The following is a 20,102-nucleotide window of genomic DNA, read 5'->3' on the forward strand; positions in this document are numbered from 1 at the left end:
GAATTTGCTCATCGATGACATTCACATAGTAACATCAAGCTTATCTAAAAGACCAAGTCAGTGCAGTTTTTGGCAGAGATTGAATTTGAGAAGAACAGCACTCAGCAGGTCAAGTTGTTGCATTTGTTTACATTGTGAGAGAGCGTAAACAACATTACAAACCGTTCAAGTCCAACCCAAGGGAACGTCCATTATTTAGGTATGCTAGGTGAATTCAAATTTGCCATAAAACTGCATCATTTTACATATCAAATTAAAGCCCTTGAGTAAAGAAAGCCAAAACTGAAAACATTTTTGACATAGCACTCATGCACTTTCCGTAACAAAGTTACATCTTGTCAAGATTGACTTTCATCAAAAAGATTCTGCTAGCAAAATTCCCCAAAACAGCATTTAGGGGTGTTTCTAGATCTTAGTCTCATGGCGATAGCAGCTTTTTTAATGGAACTGCTATCAAAATCCTCTAAAATTCCATGTGCGACTAGCTCATCACCATAAAAAATCATATATTTGGCAAGTGAAGTATAGAAAACATATTTATGTAGGATTCCTTCACCGACCTGTTCTCAAAAAAAAATTCAAATTTCTATGTAAATATGCAGCCATTGTGTTTGGGCCCCGGTCTAGGTGAATTTCGCTGACTAGTGTTTTAACTAGCTGACTAGTGTTAACTAAGGTTTGCCTGGGATACCTACATTATTATAATAATCTCTTTTAATATGGGAAGTCACTATGTCTAGTTCCATACTGTGCATATACGAAACAACCCGCGTGAATTCAGACGTCAATACAATAAAACTTCATGTCAATCATGAAGTTCATGCATGCCATCGGGTGCCAAACCCAAGAGCAAGTATTTCAAAGATTTTGGAACGTGCTGTACATGATCAATTGTATTTTATCTCACATGTAAAAATATTTTGAATCCATGTCAATCAGGTTTCAGGAAAAATCACAGTACTAACAGTCACTGCTCTTTTAGATGTAACAGATCATATTCTCAATAACATAAACAATGGTAAAGTTACAGGTTCAATTTTCTTAGATTTAAAGAAGGCATTTGACACGGTGAACCATGACCTTCTTATTTCTAAACTTAAATCATATGGCATCAAAGGTAATGCAATTAATTGGTTTCACTCCTATCTTAGTGGTAGATCTCAGGCAGTAAATATAAACTCTACCCTTTCAGATTCTAAGGAAATTGGTATCGGTGTCCCTCAAGGATCAATCTTGGGACCTTTATTATTCAATGTATTTGTTAACTCTCTGCCTGAGCCTGTAAATTCTAACTGTAAGTGTGTAATGTATGCTGATGATACAACTCTTTTACTTAGTTCATCTGATCCCAATATTCTGCAAAATGATCTTAATGCTAACCTGAATAACATTGCTGATTGGTTCTAGGCTAACAATTTAACTCTAAACTAAACTGATGTTATTTGGAACAAGACAGGCTCTTCATAAGTTTAACAATGTTTCTCTTGTCTATGGAAATGAACAAATTGAAAGAGTGGAAAAGTATAAATATTTAGGAGTTACCTTTGATTCACATCTATCATGGAATGAACATGTAAATTATTTATCTTCTAACATATCTAAGCGTATAGGAGTTATTCAGAGAGTAAAGCAATACCTTCCTTTGAAAACTGTCAAAATGCTTTCGCAAGCTCTTGTCTTTCCTCATTTTGACTACTGCAGTTCTGTTTGGTCCAATTTCAGTGTCAGTCACAAAAATGAGCTCCAAATTTTGCATAATAGGCTAGCCCGTGTTTTGCTCTCCGCAGACATCAGAACTTCAGTAGACAATATGATGAGGGACCAGGACTGGGTTAAACTTAGCTGTAGATGGGAGCATCAATTACTTATTTTAACTTTTAAATGTCTCACACAAATTGCTCCTGAGTATCTTTCTTAACTAATTTTGCCTTCACTCATTCTACACATTCTAAATGTACAAGGGGTCAATCTCAAAACAGCTTGGTTGTTCCATTATGGAAAAGATCTTCAGTTGCTTGGAACAAGCTTCCTCCCAATCTTCGTATCAATTTTAATTCAATGAGTTTGGGTGAATTCAAAAATGCAATTGGTCTGTAAGTTTTGTATAATAATTTGAGCTCAACATTGCTGCAATTTGTTTTGTATTATGTCTGGTTTTTTCATACTGTATAATATATATTTCTATCTTGTTATTATCATGTTCATGTATATAATTATAATCAGGTCTTCCAGGGAGACCAGTACATTTGTATTGATGGAATTTCCTGAATAAATAACGAATAAATAAAACAAGACCCGGGTGTACTGTACTGACGCGAGTATCAGGGGCGGCGCCAGGGTATTTTGATAGGGGGCAAAACAATTTTGAATTTGTTATGCAGCGATAGCGCTGCCGTCAGGGCTATGCTGACGCAGGGGGGTGTCTGAGGGGGATGTGGCCCCTCAGAATTTGGAAAAATTTCAAAATGAAAGCACAAATGAAGCCATTTGATGCACCATTTTCACCCTTTTTAGTGTTATTTATTTATTTTCCAACCGCATATTTTTATGGATTTCATTCACGGTCCCGACTTTTAGCCCGCTGGTTTTAGGCATGGACCTATACTCAATTAGTAAATCCAGCACATTTTGGCAACAAAATAAGTTCATGGTACAAATGTGCACGACTGTGAAATATGGTGGAAATGTTAAATAGAGTCCAATGTTAAAGTCTCGAAGGCTGCGGTTGAAAAAAATTGGCACTTTTAGGCTAAAATGGCCAAATATGAGGTTACTTTGGTCAGAAACCCACATACAGGCGCCAACATTGGGGAATGATTGTATGAACCATCTACCCTATCAACGCATATGATATGCCGGTTTTTTATAAATTGGCACGATAAAATGATATGAATGGGGGGTGTCTTGAGGTTGGAAATATTTCAAACTGAAAGCCGTAATCAGGAGCGTAGGGGGAGGTAGTCGCCCCCTTTTTCAATCAGGAAAGGACAACATTTGCCCATTAAAAATTAGGTTCTTTATGCTTTCTTGGTCAAAACTTTAGGAAAAGGTCCAAAACAGGTCCACTTTTTAAAAATCAGACCCAATAAATCCTCTTTCCCTACACGTCGTTCTTCCAATTGCTTATTTATATTGGTGCATAATTTTTACACTATTTCTGAGAGAGGCGTTTTGGATATACAATGTGATGTGATGAAACCCCGTAAAAGTTGTGTGATCTATCGGACTGAAATTTATAATGATTAATTGCTGCATGACACAGACTTACATGTGTTGCCGCGCCAGGAAAGTGACATAGCCAGGAATTTTCCAAAGTATAGTTGGGAGAAAAGGCAAGAGAGGCCATGTGACTTTTATGGAGGAAAATGTGCCGAAAATGGGCCCAAAATATAAAAACCAACAACTTTAAAACGCGTAGGTCAGCATTCCACAAGGGGCAAGATGTCCGAAGGGGGAGTTTCCTCCTTCTAACCATGGCCAGGGAGGGGAATGTCTCCTTTTCTTCTTCTCCCTCCTCTCTTTCTCTCCCCTCTCTTTTCTCTCCTTCTTCTCTTTCTCTTTTTCCTTCCTTTTACCTCTTTTTTGAAAATCATAGGGGGGCAATTGCCCCCCTTGCCCCCCCTGTGGCGCCGCCCCTGGCGAGTATACATGTAGGCCCACTTTCGAGTAAAGTCCCACCTTCATATGGCCATGTGTCGTGAACTGGTGTACTCAATAAGGTGGTGTTGTTTCATATTTGAGTAAAAAATGACTTATTTATCATTTCTAATGCTGGCCATCAAATTTGCATTCATTTGAAAGCCTATAGTGTACGCCTTAATTTGATACCAAACTTAATATTTTGAGGTTTTTAATTCAAAAGTTGTAAGTAATTAAGTAAACGAAGAACTTTTTGCCTTGGCCGGTAACTTTTCTGACTAGCAGTCTAGTTGCCGGCCCAGCTGGCCGGTAACTTTTTAAGGTGGTTCGAAAGGCAAGGTTTAGGGAAATCATGAATTCCAACATTTTTGCAAATATCTCCAAAACCTTTCATGATACAATCTCAAGTGAGTTTGTGCTTATGTAGGGATATGTTGGCCATGTTATGAAGGTAATAAAACCGTTGCCATGGTAACCAAGCAGTCCCTATTGGCTTCTGACCAATCACATTCAAAGTTGGTTTTTCCTGTTTTTTATAAATCACTTCATTTTTCCCAATAGAAGTATACACACATATTGAGTCATGTTCCTGCACACCTCCACTGATTTTCCCCAAAAAAATCCCAGTGGAGGGGGGGGGTCAGTGAAATTTTCGTTTTTGGCCAAAAACTCCATATTACTTACAAACTTTTTACGGAAAATCAGTGGAGGTGTGCAGGAACATGACTCAACATGTGAGTATACTTCTATTGGGAAAATGAAGTGATTTTTGAAAAAACCAACTTTGAATGTGATTGGTCAGAAGCCAATAGCGACTGCTTGGTTACCATGGCAACGGTTTTATTACCTTCATAACATGGCCAACATATCCCTACATAAGCACAAACTCACTTGAGATTGTATCATGAAAGGTTTTGGAGATATTTGCAAAAATGTTGGAATTCATGATTTCCCTAAACCTTGCCTTTCGAACCACCTTAAAGGTCAAAGTATTAGTTTTTTTAATATTCAAAGTACACACATACATGATTCATGAATGCACTCTCAATCTGTCATTAATTTATTAAACCACTTACGAAGCACGGTATAAAATTAATATAATAAATTTCGATCCAAAAAAATCACGATTTTGCCAGAAACATTTCAACGGCCGCTTCGACCGGCCTAAGTTCTATTCTGTGTATTATATTTACTGCCAACGTATTTATATCACACTCGATTTGTAATAACGAGATGCCCGTTTTGAACAGTCTGAGTCGAACTCTGACATCAGTGATGTGGATAATGATGATATATAGAAGTTACGATCCAGGTGGAGGTACTCGAATTACATTTTGACTGGGGTGTGCCGCTGGGAGTCTGAAACCCAAATTTAGGGAATTTTTTACCTAAAAAGGGCTGATTTGACATTTATTGACCATTTCATTTCTCAAATAGGGACCTATGTCTGATGTTTTTGCCTAAAAACGGCTGATTTGACCGTTTTTTAACCGATTTCTCTCAAATTAGGACACATGTTTTGGGATTTTCCCCCTCAAATCGGATCCAAATCGACCCGTTATAGAGGGGCACATCTTTATATAGGGGAGATTGGGGTTAGTTGAAACATTTTTCACAAAATCGTCTTTTTAACGCAAACAGATTACTTTCAAGAAACACTAACCATATCAGTATAAACATATATACATACATGCTACAAATACAGCCTTAAACTTTATTGGACCTGCTTATGATTATTCATATAATCCAATTTGAAAATTTGAAAAAAGTAGTTTAACTAACCCCACCCCTGGGGTAAGTTGAAACATAGGGTGGGGTTAGTTAAACACGGCTTGTAAAAATTTCAAAATAATTATTATTGTGTTGTTAGGGTTATACTTCCCTTGAAAGTACCCTTAAACATACAATCAGTGTGAAAAAATGAATAATTAAATATGTGGGAGTGCGGGTCAATACTTTGGACACAAGGTGACGAGTGTCACCATGGACCAAAATATGAGAAGCCTAAAATATTATAAAATGTACTTTCTGTGTGCACTTTTTGCTTGTATTATTGCTTTTTAGCCATATTAAAGCAATATTGAAGAAATGGTAAACATGTTACAAATTTTTAAAAAGTCAAATTTTTAACCATATTTTTCTATGCGATTTTCACGTGTCAACTAACCCCACCTCAAAAGTTTCAACTAACCCCGATGCCTATTTTTACATTTCAAAGTTCATTACACAAAATAAGAAATACAATAAAACTTTTATTTAACATTATTCTGGGACTTACTACTAGTGCTTATGATACTCAAAAAATAATCCCCTGAATCTTCAAACAACATGGAGATAACGCATCTTTTCTGAGGGGTATGAAAATTAGTCAGTAAGTCAAAAAACAGATATTCCTTTCTCAAGCCAACACTGGTGTGGCATCAGTGCTGTTGCTAATTTGGTGGATGACCCTTACTAATACCTATTACTAGGTGCCAGTATTTTACCAAATTAATTTTTGTGTCAGAAAAAATACAATGTTTCAACTTACCCGTGTTCCAACTAACCCCAATCTCCCCTACCTTATGTGTGAGTACGGGTGGGGGTGGGGGTTACGATGGACGTGCTGGCAGCAGTTGCCACTTTAGTTTAGATTCTTTAGATTCTGTAACTTCTCAGTTAGTTACAAATTTGCAGAGGGGACAAATTCCCAGAAACTGGGGTAAAACTATACACATAGTAATCTACACATCCCTATACATTGTAGGTACCTGTTCGGCATTAAAATAAATTACCATACCGTATCTTTTATCAAATATGCAATGTATAATATTAGAATTTGTAGTTCATTTTTAAAAATAATTCCTTTGTTTAAAACATCACTATTGAACTTATTTGTAACTTTTCATTGACGTAAATATGTCCCGGCTTAATTTCCCGTTTAGAAGCACTAAAAAAATTTGGCCGGCAACTTTTTACCCGGGCCTGTAACTTTCCCAAGTTACAGGCCCGGCTGGCCTGTAACATTTTGAGGAATATTTCTAACACTGGACATTTTGATACAATTTTCTTCGTAGTTATAGCCAAATTTGTTTCCTGTGGGTGGCTTTAAAAAATTGTATTCCCGAGTCAAGACACAGATATCATTATTAAGCCTCATATGAAAAGTCATATCACTTATTTATTGTCGAAAGTGCAAAGTAGGTTAGATATGAATATTAAATGTTAGACCAAATTTGCTCAAAGTACTATCTGAGAGTATAATAATCACAGGTATAATAGTCTCAGGTACTATACCTAATCCATGACTTGTCTTTTTTGGAAGACAACTTCTTGTTTCACTTTTTATTGAAAGAATTCATGTACCGTACCGGTATATTGACACACATTAAAATATTTTGCATTGGTCTGGGAACACTTTAAAAAAAAAATCTAGACTTGCCTTATATTGTGTTTTCTGTCTTACATGTAAGATGGTACTACACTACGCAAAAAAAGTTTCTTTATGGTTAGGAAATTTACCCACTATTAAGATCTAGCGACTAATTGTGTACGCTTGCTAAATAATCGCATGCGAAAGTGATTGTCCTGCGCATTTTGACACCTCAATCACTACTCTATGACACTCCTGAGAAAAGATATGAATGTTTAAGTAACACGAGGTCGAAAAATGAAAATTGCATAAAGGCCTATTCAAGTTTTCAGCATAAAAGAACACACACAAAAAAAAACATGCAGATAACATTTTTTGTTTAATTGCTGAGCACATTTCAGGCATCATAATGCCGCTTCCAACTTCACTTGAGATTAATCTCTTCCTTTACCAGTCTTTCAATACTTTGTGTGTCCACCGTTGGCTTCCCTTACAGCAGCCACGCGGCGTCTCATGCTCCTAATGAGGCATCGAATGTTACCTTGCTCCACCCCGTTCCACTCGTTGATAAAGATGCGACGCAATCCCACCAGAGTTGTATCTGCCTTTATCTTCTTGTTGACTTGTCTCTTGTGCTGATCCCAAAATATCTCCTAGGGGTTAAGATCGGGGCTTCTGGAGGGCCACTCAAGTGTCTCAATTCCTCCTGCTTCCAGTAATGCAGCTGTAATCATGACCTGTTTTGAATCCCTTTTCCAAATCCATCTCTGAAAACGTAAATGTCTTAGTATACCCACTCACCTTTGTCTTTGATCATTCATCTGCACAATAAGCAAAGGATTAGCCAACATGCATCAATTAAAATGCTTTAAATTAAAATTGAATAGGCGAGAATAATGAAACCGTCTTGGATCAGTGAATCAGCTCTAAAACCATTGAATAGGCTTCTTTGCAATTTTCATTTTTCGACCTCGTGTTACTTAAACATTCATATCTTTTCTCAGGAGTGTCGTAGGGTAGTGATTGAGGTGTCAAAATGCGCAGGACAATCTCCCGCATGCGATTATTTAGCAAACGTATAAAATTGGTCGCTAGATTTTAATAGTGGGTAAATTTCCTAACCATAAAGAAACTTTTTTTGCGTAGTTTACATGTACACCCCTGGCCAATTTTGTGCCTATTTTTGCATTTTTCTCAAAAAATTATAGGGCATTGGTGACAAGTAAGATATGTATGTTACAGGGGCAAGGACCACACACATCGTCATCATCCCTATATCTTCGTGTTAAAAATTGCCGTGATAGTACAGCAAATCCTCTCGATTTTTAACAGCTACGCATCGCGATTTTGTTCGAGATAGGCCGAGCAACTCAGGCTAAGCATACCATGACTATCATATGAGATACCACAGCGTTTCTATATTCTACACATTATTACGATTTGTGCATGCTCTAGTACCCCATATGATGTTTCTATTACAAGAAAAAAATTTGTTTTCAGGTAAAACCAGGGTTTTGTTTCCAGTACACTCACTCGAAAAGCAGTACACTAATTAGCGGGCCTTGCAGCTTGCTGTGGATATCTTTTACTGCATTTTTAAAGTAAAAAATTTGAAATCCAAAGTAAAAATTGAGATATATTTAATTTTGAGAATGACAGAAATACTTTATAGGTATAAAGGAACGCGTTTAGCCCATTCAGTTAAGTTCCAGGTGTACGTCCTATAACACAATGCATATGTAAACTTTCTTTATCTGTGTCAATAATAGAATATTGATTTCAACGGAGTATTGAGCTGTATGGAAAAAAATATTTATAATACAGGGTGTTGACACTGTGCCACAACTACTGCACCGAAAATTTTATTTCAGCACAGACAACGATTCTGGAGTTACAGTCAAAAATGAGGGAAACCAATATTTGATCAATAAATCAATAACTACTTGTCTTGAGTCACTGAAATTCCAGTGTAGTAACTGGGTTCCTTGCCCCTATACCGTAACCACCCGGGTATAAGCCCACCTTCGGCTATAAGCCCACCCCCTATTTTTCAAAACATTCTGGGAACAAGGGTGCACTCAGGTATAAGCCCAGTACTAAATTTTGGCCAAGTCAATGCTTTGCTCTCATATTTAAGAACAAATTAAAAACATATCAGTTGATAATTAACATTCCATACTTACAATTTTAAGAAATTGACATAAAAGATAGAAATTACTGGTACATTGGGCATATACAGATGAGGGATAATTGTTCTTATTTTAAAATTCCAGCACTAGCCCTTCCCCGGTTATAAGCCCACCCCCATTTTTGAAGTGAAATCTGCCATCTAGGGGGGTGGGCTTATACCCGAGTGGTTACGGTAATATACATAACTTTTGTTACCAGTGTTTTATTAGTTTTTGAGAAAAATGTAAAATAGTCACAAATTTATCAAGGGGTGTAGTACATGTACCACCTTAAACTCACATCAAAACATCCAATTCTTGTAAAAACTGCATACAATGTATATATCCTGGTGTCCCACAACCATGTAAATAATTATTAGCATCCAAACCTGGGGCTTCACTTGGGATATTATTTGGTACCCATGCTCGTCACAAAAAACATCGAAAAAGGGTCAAATTTTGACCTGCTGACGAAAACGCCACTTAAGAAAAGGGGGTCATTTTAAGGGTAGTCTTCGATGTTTGGGGTTGTCATTTTAACCCCTCTTCAATATTAAGGGTAAAGGGTCACTTATTTGCAGAGATGGTTGAGGAGATGCTGGTTGGTCTACTCAGGTATACAAGTAATATACAAAAACAAAGAAAATGAATGTGTACACGGTTAATTAATTGTCAACATAGTGGAAAAGAAGGGGGGTCACAAGTAACCCCCTTATGCATAGTTTTTTGGCCGGCACTGTCTCACTTTTTAAAATTGATCAATACAAATTTTCAGTTGTCAGGTTTTTTTTACAGTGGGTCGGGTAAGGGACGCACCATTAGATTCTCAGGGGGGCATGGGAGTTTGGGTCAGGCAGAATTTTTTTTTTTTTTTTCGCCTCGAGAGCACCAAATTTTTTTTTTTGGCGAAGTAGTATTTTTAAAAAATTTTAATGTAAATTTAATACAAAGTTGGGTGGGGGAATTTTTTTTTTTTTTACTTATCAGTGAGGCAAAATTTTTTTTTTTCGTCTCACTAGTGGGCAAAGTTTTTTTTTTTTTCTCACTAGTGGGCAAAGTTTTTTTTTTTCAAAAACTCCCATGCCCCCCTGGAAATCTAATGGTGCACCCTAACCAGAAACCAAAATCTATTTTTGTTAGGCCACTATCAATTGTTTGCTCTGTTCAGGGGGTACTACACCCCTGCCCAATTTTGTGCCTATTTTTGCATTTTAAAAAAAATTATAGCACATTGGTAACAAGTAAGATGTATATTATAGGGGCAAGGACTACAACTACTGCACTGGAAATTTTATTTCAGCACAAACAACAGTTGTGGAGTTACAGTCAAAAATGAGGGAAACCCAATATTTGATCAATAAATCAATAATTACTTGCCTTGAGTTGCTGAATTTTCAGTGCAGTAGTTGTAGTCCTTGCCCCTATAATATACATATCTTACTTGTCACCAATGCGCTATAATTTTGAGAAAAATGCAAAAATAGGCATTAAAATTGGCCAGGGTGTTGTACCCCTTAATAATTGCATGTGTTTTATTTGTATGTGTCCTTTCAGATATCAATGGCTAGTACAGAAGAGAAGAAGATTGGAGGTGATGATCAAAGCAAAACAACCACAGCCAAAGCACCTGTACAGCAGTCAGCTTCAGCAATCTCAAATCTTTCTAAGGTAGGCCTAAGCCAATCATTACCGTTTTGTCAACATTGACATCAGCTAATGGACAATGGACATACGTCTTTGTGTTGCTGAGCCATGAATTTTGGCTATTGGGGTGGAACTTGGTCATCTACCAATGATGATGGGGAGTTTTTTTAACATTTTCTTTGTGAAAAAAAAAGAAAATTTATTTTTTTCTGTATTTAATTCATAATTTAAGGTACAATTCATATAAAATGTATGCATTTCAAAAGCTTCTCCCTCCGGCACCCACCCCTCACCGTTTTCGCGCCTCAGAGAATGCTTCATATTGTTGGTGCCCCCCCCCATCTCCGTAGTTTCTGCATATTTTCAAAGACTTGTTTTCTGTGGTAGAAGTTCAGACTATATGTAAAAGATATTCAGAATAGAGCAAAAAAAATTTCAAGTGTATTTGTGTTACTATCATGTAAGCACCGGAGAAAAACGCGATCACAGTTTTCGCGGCTGCAATTGCGTGTTGTAAACTGTTGTTTTGGGGTTTTTTTTTACAAAAATTGGGAAAAAAGAAGTTATAGACCCTAAATTACATGTTATTGAAGTTTGGAACCTGCAAAATACTGCTACGGTACTTTAAAAAAAAAATTGGGAAAAATTCTGACTTTTTTTCAATGCTGGATAAAGTTATACATTTTAATTACTGTTGCTTCTATTGAACAGCCAGGGACATATTGAATTAATATGCATTGCTAGCTGTTCAATTGAAGCAAAAGTAATTAAAATGTACAACTTTATCCAGCTTTGAAAAAAAAATCTCAGAATTTTTTACTTTTTGGCTTCCAAAATTGTGTTTTTATCCGGTGCTTATTGTCATGCAATGAAGTGCTTAAGGCCCGGTCACACTATGACGGAACGATAAGCAACGAAAGGTGACGAACGTGAAAATTACAAAATGTTGACGGCAAAGCGACGACAAAAAGAGGAAAAACAAGATTCGCTGACGAGTGGGAACGACCTTAGCGACAACACGACGGCAAGGGACGAAAGGCTGCGGCAGGAAACGGAGACTAGCGACCAGGGGTAGCACTAGAACTAAACACTCGAGTGTCCGCAGGGACCCCTGAACTTGCAAAAAATTAAAAAGTAGGGGGTCCGGAGTAGAGTTTGGTGAGTCCCAGTTACACAAATGCAGCATCTGCAATAGCGCTAGATTGAAAAACTGGGGGTCTGCAGGGACCCCTGAACTTGCAGAAAATTTAAAAACAGGGGGTCCCAACTCTATTTTGGTGGGTCCGGGACCCCAAAAAGCAACTTAGCGCTACCCTTGCTAGCGACCAAAACCGGACGTTGTCTGGGCGGTGAGTGACGAAGTGTCGACGGAGCCCGACAACAAGCAACGAGGTCAGACGGCTGGCAGCGGATTTGCTTATGGCAAGGAACAGCAGCTGACGGTGGATTGCGGTGATGATGACGTGACTCAGCAGCCGACATCAAAGCCTGTGTGTGTGTGGGTCGTATAGTCCCCTTTGGCGTTCCCATTCTTCACAACGTTCTGATCATCCACTCAGAAATATCAATATCAATAATAATCAAAAATATTAACATCAATATCAACAATAACCAAAAATAGTAAGATCAATATCAATTCAATAATAATCCAAACTATTAATATCTATATCAAAAATAATCAGGATTATTAACATTAATATCAATAATAATCAAAAATATTACACATATCAATAATAATCAAAAATAGTAAAATCAATATCAATAATAATCCGAACTATTAATATCTATTTCAATAATAATCAAGAATATTCAAATCAATATCAATAGTAATCAAAAATATTACACATATCAATAATAATATAAAAAAACAATATAAATATCAATAATAATCAAAAATAGTAAAAGTAATATCAATAATAATCTAAACTATTAATATCTACTGTATATCAATAATAATCAAAAATATTAACATCGATATCAATAATAATCAAAAATATTACACATATCAATAATAATCAAAAATATTACACATATCAATAATAATCAAAAATATATCAATAATATCTTTATCAATAATAAAAAATATTAACATCAATATCAATTATTATAATCAAAGATATTAATATCAATATCAATAATAATAAAAAATATTACACATATCAAAAATAATCAAAAAAATTAATATAAATATCAATAGGAATCAAAATATGAAAATCAATATCAATAATAATCCAAACTATTATATCAATATCAACAGTGTCGGAAATAAGGAAAATATGGAGGTTGTCCCGAGGACAACTAAAGCATGAATTCTGCTTGTCCTCAAAACATTTTGGTTATCCCCAAAATATATATGTCATGTTTTTGAGTGCAAAGAATCCAAATAGTAGTTGTCCAGGGGATAAGTACTTACAATGTAGCTCAATATGGTTGTCCCCAGTGATTTTTGGACAAGAGGACAAGAGGATAAGTGCTTATTTCGAACACTGAATATCAATATATCAATAATGATCAAAAATATTATCATCAATATCAATAATAATAAAATATGTTAATATTAGTATCAATAATAATCAACAATATTAACATCAATAACAATATCAATAATAATCAGAAATGTTAATATTTTTGATTATTATTGATATTATTTTCTTTTTATATGAACTTTAAAATTGCACCGTGCCGGGTAGTCTATTGAAATCGAAGTGACGTTTACCAACGACTACCAACGAAATTGTGACGACCTCAAAACGGATTCGTCAGCGACAACTAACGGCAACACACGATGAGTGATGGTAAATTCAAAATTGCAATTCGCAGCTTAACATCGCTTGCCGTTCACCCCTATTCGTCATAGTGTGACCGGGCCTTTAATGAGTCAACCCAATAAAGTATCACTTGGGTTTTTTTTATGAACGCAGGTGACACATGTTTGAATAGTGGACCATATAAAAATCTACATGTATAAAGAATTAGAATCCACATTTTATGTTATACTGAGTAGCGTTTCATCATGTTCAGAGTAGTGAAGGCCTCCTCAATATCTTTGTTCATACATGTACAAGGCCTACAATACCTTCTTAACCTATGCAATGTAACATGGATTGGATACATTAATTATTTTAATTAGTCCTTTAAAATAATAAGTTCAACACAATTTTGATTTGTCATTGCCCAAATTAATATAACATTCAAATAAACATGGTTAATTAAGTATTTTAAATTAGCTCCAAAATTATAGTTGATTTTTCAAAGTTTTTTTTGCTAGAGCTTTTCTCTTTCATGGCAAGTTTCTTTGAGACTTGAATCTGAAATCAATAATAATCTTTATGACCAGCTGTCCCCTAAATTCCCATCACTCCAATGTGATATGGAATCTATTATAAGACTAACATCCCCTATTTCTTAAAGCCTTTTTTGAAAATAAAAAAGGTAAAAGAGTAGGTTAATAGTAAATTAGACAACAGAATCTCAAAGTTAGAAGAAATAGCATGAAAGATACTAAATCAGTGAAGAAATAGAGGATAATGTAGAAAACTTTGGTTTTTAAATACATTTATGTCAACATCTAATGTTGTAAAACCTTGTTTGTCCTGCACAGAAGCCCAACTACACATTAAAGTTTACTCTAGCTGGTCACACCAAGGCAGTTTCATCAGTCAAATTCAGTCCTAATGGGGAATGGCTAGCAAGTTCAGGTACGTAGTCTACAAGTGCTGATAATCTCTTTCTAGACTGAAGTTAAGTGATAATAAGCCATGATTGTAAAGATTCCTCCTAAAATGTATGTACAGGAATAAATATCATCAGCCTACTACGCCAATTGCCCAAGTCATTTTTTTTGTAATTTTGAGAACAAAGTACAAAATATGGTTGAAGCATGCATTTAAACATATTTATTCACCAATCTTTGCACAAGAACAAATGATAATGATACAAATGAAAGGGGTTAATCTGAAATAATGAGGGTGATTATAATTATTAGGTGTCTTGGGTGTGGGCTACTTACAAGTCTTATAATTTCCAAATTATTACTATAAGATAATATTAAACCACTTGACGGTGACTTGTGCATTTATGTGTAAAACAACTCATTGTGAATTCCTGCCTTCCAGCTGAGACAATGAACCTGAATAGGCTATTCCTGTTATTCCACATGAAATCCATACACCCCTTGTAGAAGACATCACCTCAATCTCATAGGGAGTCTGAATTCAATCACTCGTTCAAGTAAGCCCATTTGAAATTCACACTCCCTGTGTAAAGATTAAGGTCATGTCTTCCATATGGAGTATTTGACTTCAAATGGAATAGGTTACTATATGATCACAGCAACAAGTCACTACATAAATGTAGATCTAGCAACAGTAACTTGCAATGGGCTAGCCCAGTTGAAATATGGAACACATGACCTTAATCTCCCACACAGGAGGTGTAGATTTCAAATGCAGTTATCAATTCAGGTAACCCCATTTGAAATTCACACTCCCTGTGTGGAAGATTAAGGTCATATCTTCTATAGGTGGTGTATTGATTTCAAGTGGAATATCCCAATTCATGTCAGTTTGTAATTATAAACTTTTCTGTTGTTATTAACAGCTGCAGACAAATTACTAAAGATATGGGGTGCATATGATGGCAAATTTGAAAAGACAATATCAGGACATAAATTGGTAAGTCATGCGTACGCTGTTTATTAACTTTACATAGATATGTGACTGACCCAATCTGATCCACTCAGGCTAAAGTCGCAAATTTTGAGTTACTACCATTACTAGCTTGCTCAGTACATATAATTAATTACTGATGTTGATTTTTTTTTTTTTTTGCTCTGAGCTTATCTTGGCTGCTACTGAGTTCTATTTGAACTTGCCTTCAGTTTTTGACTTGAATTTGTTTTTAAACTATAGCATGTAGTTTTCGTTGTTAGCTTTTATATTTTGTTGTCTGTCCCTGAAGAAGAGCAGTTTATCTGCTCGAAACATCAGTTGTTGGTTTTTTTTGTCTGTTTGGTTTTGTTTGTCTGCTCCAGTTTACTTTTGTACTGCTTTGCTGACACTTCCGTGGGCTCTGAAATTTTTGGCCATCAAACTTTGCCTGTTTTTGTGCCTACATTGGTTGTTTGGTTTACCAAGTCTGTTTATGTACACAGTGATTTTCATCACTTGTTCTAGTGTACCATTGTATTCGAATTGATCCTTGTTGTTTTTGCAGGTTTAGCACTTTTGTGAGCCTGGGAACTGCTCATTTTTGGCTATTGAACTTAACCTACTTCTAATGCCTACATTTGCTGTTTTTGCCCCCCCCCCCCTGCATATTGTCTAGTCTGTGTTTTACTTGTTTCCCCACACCATGTTGGTGTACCTTGCTCGTTTTCTTTCCTGGTGCCAAAGTTATGAACCTTTTATATGTCCATTTTCTTGCGTTTTTTATTGGGTTTTTTTTACCTCATTTTTAGCCTGTATCTCAGTTTCATTACTGCCGACGTTAGCCTGATTGGACCTGGTCACATACACAGATCTGGTCATATACAGTGTAAGATTCACATAAGTATAGTGTACAGAAATATGTGTCAAAAAGACAGTTGGTAAAACTGACCTAGTCAGTCAGTGTTACAACAGTTAGACAAAATGTTTTGATGGTACCAGCAGCAGAGGCAAGTAAAATTGTTGAGAAATCATAATCAACAAATAAAGATTTTGACTCTAACATTTCATCATGTTGTCTTCCTTTCTAGGGTATTTCTGATGTTGCATGGTCCAGTGATTCCAAACTATTAGTCTCTGCATCAGATGATAAAACACTGAAAATATGGGACTTTAATACGGTAAGCAAATAAAATTGATTGCATGTTACAGAGTTTTCTATAATAAAAAAAGGTGATCAAAAAGATTTTATAGAGGTTTGTCCCATAACATTTTCAATGTGGTTTGTCATTGCTGACATGTCCTGCAAAAATATTTGGCACCGGTCTCCTTATGCGTCCTCACACTATACAAAGCCATTATTGGACACATCGTTGAACATGTGGAGTGGTCTGTGTAAGGTTATTCTTTGTACAAGCATTGCAAGATCACAGATTGTGGCTCTACCACAATCACTGGTTGTTGGAGTATCATAGCCCCAAGTATTCAGTGATATGCCAACACCAGCTCTAAGGTTGTTTAGGCACTTCCATTTTCTGTTGGATCAATTTCCATAATCTGAGCTTGACATCATCGGGTGTTGAGTTTAATTGGAATGTACTGGTAAATACTTTGTTCAGCTTATAATTGATGAAAATTATTCCAGTTTTTTTACTGCATGCTTCAATAAAGTCCCAATTTATAGTTGCGTAAATTCACACAAGTGTGCATCAGTCAGGCAAAATGCAACTAGCGCAAGTGCTGTTCTGAACTGCATCATTTCAACCCATGATATTACGAGTCAAAATGGGAAAAAACTAACTTCATTTACAATATAACTCTCAAGAATTGTGATTATTTTTTTACCAAACAGGGCAAGTGCTTGAAGACATTGAAAGGCCATAGCAACTATGTATTCTGTTGTAACTTCAACCCCCAGTCAAATCTCATAGTATCTGGTTCAGTAAGTACTTAATGTTTCTGTCAACTAAGAGTTAATTACTCCCAATTCCTGAAAAATATAGCACCAATTTTCGGGGGATTAAAAAAATATGAAACATAGCTAAATCCTATCCTAATATTCTTTTACTTAGTTCTAACTGGCAATAAAAGTCCGAAGGAAAAGACCTTGGTATCACGAGCCCTGTGTCCGTCAGTCAGTCAGTGTGTCCGTCAACAATTGAAGAGCTTTGTTGCAAAACCCCTTACATCCACCTCAAACTTGTTCTAGACTAATTTCAGGTTATGCATTCTAATTTTTGGAAAACACATTTTCAATTATCAAATTTACATAAAATATTAAATTTATGTATGAACCTATAGCCTAAACTCCAAATTCTGAATGCTTGTGCCAAGTCTTTGAATTTTGTCGCTGCCATTGTAAGAAGCATGCAAAATTGCATGCTTTTGGCCCATTTCCCCTCGAATTCCAAAACTATTAAAATTGACTAACTAAAGGATTTATGAGCTATGCTTCATTTGGCAAAACAGCGTAATATATATTTAATCTAAAAGAATTAGTGCAATATTTTTCTGGAATCAGGAATAGTAGTACTTGAGTTTAGTGGTATAATCATAATATTCTTTCCATTGATTAGGTCTATGAAGAATTTTGGTGTTCTCCTTAACCAGGATTTGAACCTGGGACCTGTGGGTATTTAGGTCAGTGCTCTTGCCAACTAAGTCAAATTGGTGATAAAATATGTATGTTGATCATGAAATGAAATGACTTCAAGGGAAATTTCCCGATTGTTCCGAGTACGAGATGTTGATCAGAAGTAGAAGAGGCAAAGTCCCCATGCCTTTTTTGCGCTGGATCACCATTGCAGAGACTGAACATCTTGTTGTGATTGTTTGTCATTTTTGCTCTCCTCATACGCGCAAGTATGAATAATTAGGAGGTTTACTTTCATTCATAATGTGGTTTTAAGTCATCAATGTAGGTTTAAGTAAACACAGCCAAATTAAAAATTCGCCATCAGAGTTTATGGCAAAATAATTTATATAATAATTTTCTATACACTTTCCTTTGAAGGTTGATACCAAATTTGATAATATCAAAAGTTTAATCATTGTGTGAGCATAGGAACCATTGTTTGGAAATGTGTGCAATTTTTAAAATGACATATGGAGTTGTATCACGTGGCGGATCTAGCGTGAGTGCCAAGAATTACGTTGCCTGAATAGGGCGACAGGTTAACACATCTACACGCATCTGAGAGGTCTAACTTCATTGTCATTGAAGGTTTACCCATGCATGTCAAAATGCAAATCAAATACCCCTCTTGTAATTGTGCACGGGCAAGTGTACAATGATTCCTGTACGGGTTGCTTCGGGCCACAAAATATGCTGATACCATACATTGGCTTTTGCGTTTTTAATTCGTAATTTGTCATTTTTAAAATTGCACAAATTTCCAAACAGTTCCTATGCTCATGATGATTAAACTTTTGATATCAAATTTGGTATCAACCTTCGAAGAAAAGTGTATAGAAATTTATATATTAATTATTTTGCCATAAACTCATCAGACTCAGATTAAATGGGGATGGAACTAGTTGCGACTTTTTAATTTGGCTGTGTTTACAAAAGGTACATGACAATATCATGTGGCAGTGCTCTTTCAAGCTTTAAGCACTTGTGTTCATTTAAGTTTTGTCCTACTATAAAGTATATATTTTTGCCAAACACTGTAGTATTCGGCAAGGTTCTTCAGCTGTGTCCGACTGCTCTACCTGAATATCTCGTAAAGAGAACTGGGTCATGCGATGCTATGCTGTTTGATAGGCTAATGAGGTACTGATGTGATGATGTGATTTAATTAGAACCACACTTCTGTGTTTACGCTCTAAACAGCACCAAATCAGCAGACAGCTGGAAAGAATCTTGCCAAAATTGGTAAATGGATGTAGCACTGAATATGTGTAATATATTTGTTTCCTTCCTTTCCTAGTTTGATGAAAGTGTCAGGATTTGGGATGTGAAGACAGGGAAATGTTTAAAAACCTTACCAGCTCATTCAGACCCAGTCTCAGCAGTAAGTACCATAAGGCCAGAATAAGGGGACATGCATTCGTCCATGCCCGAATTGGAGATTTCTTAATATTTATGAACACTAAGATGAATTCTTTCACTTGAAACTGGTAAAATATAACTTTTTAATATTTTCTCCCATTTTAAAAAAAATTAAAAATCATTATTTCACTCTTTCCAACTCTGAAAAGTCACATGGCTCAAGACAGCTGAAGTAACTTGGCGAGAAATATGAGTCAGGAATGCACGAATGCGAAATATTGTGATTAAGCACGCCATTCACAACACGGCACAAACCTGCGTGTATGTCCAACGCAGTTAAGTCGCAAGGATGTTTTGTGCATAATTTAGATATTTTTTGCTCAGATTTATCAGAGTTCACTTTTGACAACATTCCACGATTCTTGTGATAAGATTACTTGAAAAATACGCAAGCAAAATAACTAAATAAAGGTTTTCTCATTTTTTTTCAAAATATTTGTTTTAAACACAAATATACATGATTATGTGCCATTTTCTGCTGAAAAGAGGGACAAAAATTTTTTTTTATGTTTTCATTATTTTGAAAAATGAGGCGAATTTCCAAAAAATGAAAAACCTTCCCTGACATTCAATTCAATTCAAAGTAGTTTACTTTTCCA

At 35.8% G+C, this 20,102-nt stretch overlaps 1 protein-coding gene across 2 annotated transcripts in view; it reads left to right on the plus strand.

The window, feature by feature from the left end:
* Nucleotides 1-20,102, plus strand: part of LOC140136932 (WD repeat-containing protein 5) — a 52,447-nt gene that overhangs the window by 14,000 nt on the left and 18,345 nt on the right. For both annotated transcript variants that reach the window (XR_011856790.1, XM_072158583.1), the window contains exons 2-7: nt 10,714-10,827; nt 14,405-14,501; nt 15,403-15,476; nt 16,541-16,630; nt 17,302-17,391; nt 19,382-19,465. Coding sequence is in view for 1 of the 2 variants with exons in the window: in XM_072158583.1 (XP_072014684.1) it covers nt 10,720-10,827; nt 14,405-14,501; nt 15,403-15,476; nt 16,541-16,630; nt 17,302-17,391; nt 19,382-19,465 (543 nt within the window). In the remaining variant the exon portion in view is untranslated. The remainder of the gene's footprint in view (nt 1-10,713; nt 10,828-14,404; nt 14,502-15,402; nt 15,477-16,540; nt 16,631-17,301; nt 17,392-19,381; nt 19,466-20,102) is intronic.

Source organism: Amphiura filiformis, chromosome 17 (genome assembly GCF_039555335.1).
Source record: "Amphiura filiformis chromosome 17, Afil_fr2py, whole genome shotgun sequence".
NCBI classification, from domain to species: Eukaryota; Metazoa; Echinodermata; class Ophiuroidea; order Amphilepidida; family Amphiuridae; genus Amphiura; species Amphiura filiformis.